Below are 4864 nucleotides of genomic sequence, written 5' to 3' on the forward strand. Positions count from 1 at the left end.
TCATCACCGGCTGATGACATCACCTGCATGATTTAATGATGGCAGCTCAAAGCAGGCGCTTCCAGGAAGGGGATAAATCTGCTCTACGTGTTAACACACATGCACATACGTATACTCAATGTACACCTCATCAGCTCCCTTTGGCTCTAGCCTGACATCTAGCGACACAGGCTGTAATGTGATCCTACATGACATGGACATGTTAACATAATGGGGCTGTGAGGGAGGAGGAATGTGTGCATTGAAGAGCAGGAAGCTGCTGCAGTGAGTGAGTGAGTGTGACTTTGTTATTTCTCTGTGGCCCTGATACATAACTCTCCACACTCTCATAATATTCCTAATTATAGGTTTCCAGGCTTCTGGCTCACCTTAATTCACTGATGTAGAGTGTAAATAAAAACTGCCATCACTGCCCGCTGCTGTGATGTAATGATCTGAGCTGCTGTTGTAACGATTTTGTAAATAACAGGTTGGGTGAGCTGTGTTTGGGTGGGTTTACTCCCTGCTACATCCCTGCTCACCACACTGCTGTCTGACTAACACAACATGTTGTGGCTGCTTTTGTGTTTTCTCAGCACTTCCTTGTCCACCCCCCCACCCCATCCCATCCCCCGGCCCCACCACCATTACACATAATCTAAATTTAGTCAATACTCATCCACATGAAAGTAATGAAGTTCTAAGTATATCCCTTCAAGCTTCCCCTTGTAACAAGGGAGAGGACACTGTGTTCCTTTAAAACACACGCGCGCGCACACACACACACACACACACACACACACCAAGTTCGTCTTTCTTCCAGTGGAGTCTGACAGGAATGAGGTCAGACACACCGATCCTCATTGCACATTATTATTATTATTACCCGTTTTTTTTATTCAGCCAATGGGAGGGCAGGGGGCGTGGCTTGAGTGAAAAATCAGGATGGAGACAGATGCTGATTGGCTTTTATATCTCGCGATGAGGGTATAAAACGGCGAGGTTCTCGTTGTTGTGTTTACAGTAATATTGCAGAGCGCTCAGGAAACAGGGAGACTATGAGACAGCGCAGCCGCTCCATTCAACCACATGGTTCCTCAACCGCACAGACAAGCTGCGCTGCAGACAGCCAGGTTCACATAGGGGACTTGCACTGCTGTTGCCCACAGCGGCGCGTCTTGAACATTGCAGGGCGAGTTTTCAGCCGCACAGGCAGTTGAAAGTTGCTGTGAAATAGTTTCGGGATTTATTTTTTGTTTCCGTGAAGCGCACTAGTAAAAGTTGAGAGACTCAGACGTCTCCAAAACGGGCTGAACTGAGAAGGAGAGACTTGGATGAACTTTTTAGAGCTGTAATAAGAACAAGTGAGGAATAATTTTTGTGAAAGCCTGATAGGCGTTTTTGCGCACTTGAACTTTGTCTAAGAACTGCACTGAACAGTGTTTCCAGACACTTGGAGGGAAGGATGGTGCAGCACATGAGCCAGACAGAGAGCGCCCACGCTCATTCCCCCGGCGGGGACTCCACGGACACGGGAGAAATGGACTTGGAAATGGATGCGTCTCCGATCCCCGAGTCCCCCTCCTCCGGTGAGCGGAGCGACTTGGCGTGGTGCAAAACTCCGACGGGGCACATCAAGAGACCCATGAACGCGTTCATGGTGTGGTCACAGATCGAGAGGAGGAAGATCATGGAGCAGTCGCCGGACATGCACAACGCGGAGATCTCCAAGCGGCTGGGGAAGCGCTGGAAGCTGCTGAAAGACACAGACAAGATCCCGTTCATCCGCGAGGCGGAGCGGCTCAGACTCAAGCACATGGCCGACTACCCAGACTACAAGTACCGGCCCAGGAAGAAGGTCAAGTCTGGAAGCGGAGCGAGTAAGCAGGCGGACCGTGGCGAGAAGAGCGGGGAGCGCAGCGCCAAAGCCGGTGTGAAAAGAAGCCCCGCGTCCAAAGGAGTGAGCAGGACGCACAAGCAGGGGGGCTTGAAGAGCGCTCCGGGGCAGGACTACGCGTCTCCCGGTGACCACCAGGCGCTCTTCAAATCCAGGTCAGTGTCTGGGGCCAGACAGATCCCAGAGAAACGCACCGGGGAGGCGAGGCGCGGCCACATGTTCGGCGGGGCGGGCAGCCTGGAGAGCGGGCCTCCCTCCGTGGGGGTCCCGGCCAGTCCCACTCTGAGCAGCTCGGCGGAGTCCAGCGACCCGCTCAGCCTGTACGAGGAGCAGAGCCCGGCGGCCAGCGAGTCATCACACACCGCGCGCCTCAGGTACGCTCGCGCCTCCTCTCCAACACCGTCAGCCTCTCACTCTTCCTCATCTGTGTCATCCTCGTCATCAGACGAAGAGTTCGAAGACGAGCGGCTCGAACTGAACCCGAGCCCCGGCTTTGAGAGCATGTCCCTGGGCGGCATGGGCTTCTCCGACGCAGAGCTGGACCGGGACTTGGACTGGAGCTTCGGGGAGTGCGGGGCGGGATCTCACTTCGACTTCCCCGACTACTGCACCCCGGAGGTCAGCGAGATGATCTCAGGAGACTGGCTAGAGTCCACCATCTCCAACCTGGTGTTCACCTACTGAAGAGGACCACGGTGGAGACGAACCGCGACGTCCCCCCACGTTTTGAACTGTTCAACCCCTCTGACAGGCGTGTGCGTCCAGACCACAATATTTCCGCCATTCTTTCACTAAATAAGGGAGAGTGAAAACAGGAAAGAAAGGGCGGCCTGTGTGCGCGTTGAAGCCCAGGTACGCGCCGCTCACAGACTTAGACGGCGCTCGGTGCGCTTGACGGGAACGCGCAGGCGGGGGAAATGCTTAGTTTGCATTTGGACACGGAGGAGGAGTGAATGTAAGCAGAGAGCAGTGAAACACACGGACTTCAGCTCAAATGTTCAATCCAATCCGCAGAGGATGAGGACTGAGACTGAACTTTGAATCTTAATGTTGTTTTGGGTGGGGAAAAGGGGCATTTACTGGAGAGCTCGTCATGTTGGGTTTTGTTTAAGATATAGCCAATTCACATTGACCATCAAGTTGCTATTCAGGTGTAGTTTTTTTCCAAACTCAAAATACTTTCAATATCAACACGCATGCCCTCTGAGATATGGAGGATTTTGTTGTTGTTAAATGCGTAAAAAATGTTCATTGCTGCGTAATTACGCAATTTGTGTGACCATAGGACACAATTCACTATCACCAGCTTCTCTTTCAACGGCAGGACTTAAAAACAAAGACTGACTCAAAAAACTTCAGAAACCCTTTTTCTGAACCTTTTTAAACACTCAGTGCACAATTCAGGACCAATGTTTCCCCGACGCGCATCCTTTCTGCCTAGTGCTTCAACTTTGTAGTTCCTCTGTGTCAGATGACGTTTTTTATATCGATGTATTTATACCGGCCAAACTTTTTTATACATAGAAGTATTGTCCTCGTACAGGTCTCGTTTGTGTTCGTGCACATACACCTGTCTGTATCCAGCGCGGAAGGGCTAGAAGTGTATCTTATTTAAAATGTCTGACGTCTCTCACTTTTAAGGAGATTTGAGTGTGTCATGATTTTCTACTTGTATTTTTGTACAAAATCTATAGAAAGGGGGTTTCCAGCGAGTGGGTAGCCTACAACATTGTTGTTTGGATCTACATTGGTGTTTAGACGTGCAGAGGGGGGGTTGTTTGGCACAATCTGACCTCACACAGTGTTTACAGTATTTACCCACATGCTTCTTAATGGCACAGTGACTCCAATTTCACCAGCCAAGTAAACAAAGCACCACTGAGGCTCCCAGTCTGAGTGGTGACTGTTTCCAATACACATAGACCTAAAGTATATGAGTGAAAAATCCCAGAGAGTCACTGTTTGGATAGAGCTAATACCTCTGTGTGCTTTTTATCAAGATAAGTTTTATTTGAACCACTGGATGGAATTTCACACTCATTCCACTTTGCCTAGACTTTGGAGGGAGGGAGATGTATGAAGTGCTTCATCTGTTATTGCGCAAATTGCATCAAAAAATAGTATTTAACCTTTCTGTACCTGTTGGCTAAGTATAGCAGGCTAATTGTTTTCCTATATTATGGCATGGCAAATAGCATTTGTATTTCAGATTCAGGTATATGTAGCTATAGCTGTTGTGTTTAAGATTTTTAAAAGAATAATAACATGAAGATATTTATGTAAACTGACTGTACTATAAGCAAAGATTGTGTGTTTTATGTATGATGATGATGATGATCAACGACAGGCACTAGGACAGCCATCTTTGGACATCCTTATGTTGAAGATGATTGTGGTCCAGGAGTTTCTTTCTTCTTCTTTCTTTTTTTTTTTTTTTACCTTCGAGACATGTTTTCTATTGTCCTATTTCTTTTTTCATTTGTGCAATATGCTGTGTATGATCATGTTTTGTCCATTCATGCCAATATCATTTGATGTTTATAGCTCAAAACCAGCCAATGTTTGGGTCAATCACTGCCTCTCAGACCTCTGTACAGATTGTGGTTTTTTTTAATTTGTTTTTCTTTTCTTCCAAGAAGGAAATAAAATCAGCTGGAACTGAAAAGTACAAAGACTTTTTTCCCTTTTCTAGTGGTTTTTTTTTTTGCTATTCTCTGAGCCTTTTAAAATAGCTGAAGCAGGTACCATCAACTAGTTACCTAACAGCTTCATATGGCACTCTGAAAAATAAGGAGATAACCTGAGCAGTCACACACATGAAAAGCCCTTTTTGAAAGCAGAAGCATGCTCGAGGAAAGGCCAGCCTTCATTATCACATTCCATAGCTATGCCTCATTGAAAAGATCCAATCTGATGTCAGATGTTTACACTCTGTTTGTGCATGCGTGCACGTGAATATGCATGCGTGTGTGTGTGTGTGTGTGTGTG

The 4864-nt window shown here is 47.7% G+C and overlaps 1 protein-coding gene across 1 annotated transcript; it reads left to right on the plus strand.

Annotated features, from left to right (window-relative positions):
- The first annotated feature begins 1018 nt into the window (after positions 1 to 1018).
- Positions 1019 to 4535, plus strand: sox4a (SRY-box transcription factor 4a). Its single transcript, XM_070846320.1, has one exon. It carries the CDS (start codon positions 1445 to 1447, stop codon positions 2558 to 2560), a length of 1116 nt encoding a protein of 371 aa, XP_070702421.1. The 5' UTR covers positions 1019 to 1444; the 3' UTR covers positions 2561 to 4535.
- The last annotated feature ends 329 nt before the right edge of the window (positions 4536 to 4864 follow it).

This window comes from Pempheris klunzingeri, chromosome 16, assembly GCF_042242105.1.
Source record: "Pempheris klunzingeri isolate RE-2024b chromosome 16, fPemKlu1.hap1, whole genome shotgun sequence".
In the NCBI taxonomy this organism is placed as follows: Eukaryota; Metazoa; Chordata; class Actinopteri; order Acropomatiformes; family Pempheridae; genus Pempheris; species Pempheris klunzingeri.

What these genes read in the sequence shown, in the direction of transcription:
- sox4a (XM_070846320.1), top strand. Translation starts at nt 1,445, where the DNA reads ATGGTGCAGCACATGAGCCAGACAGAGAGCGCCCACGCTCATTCCCCC.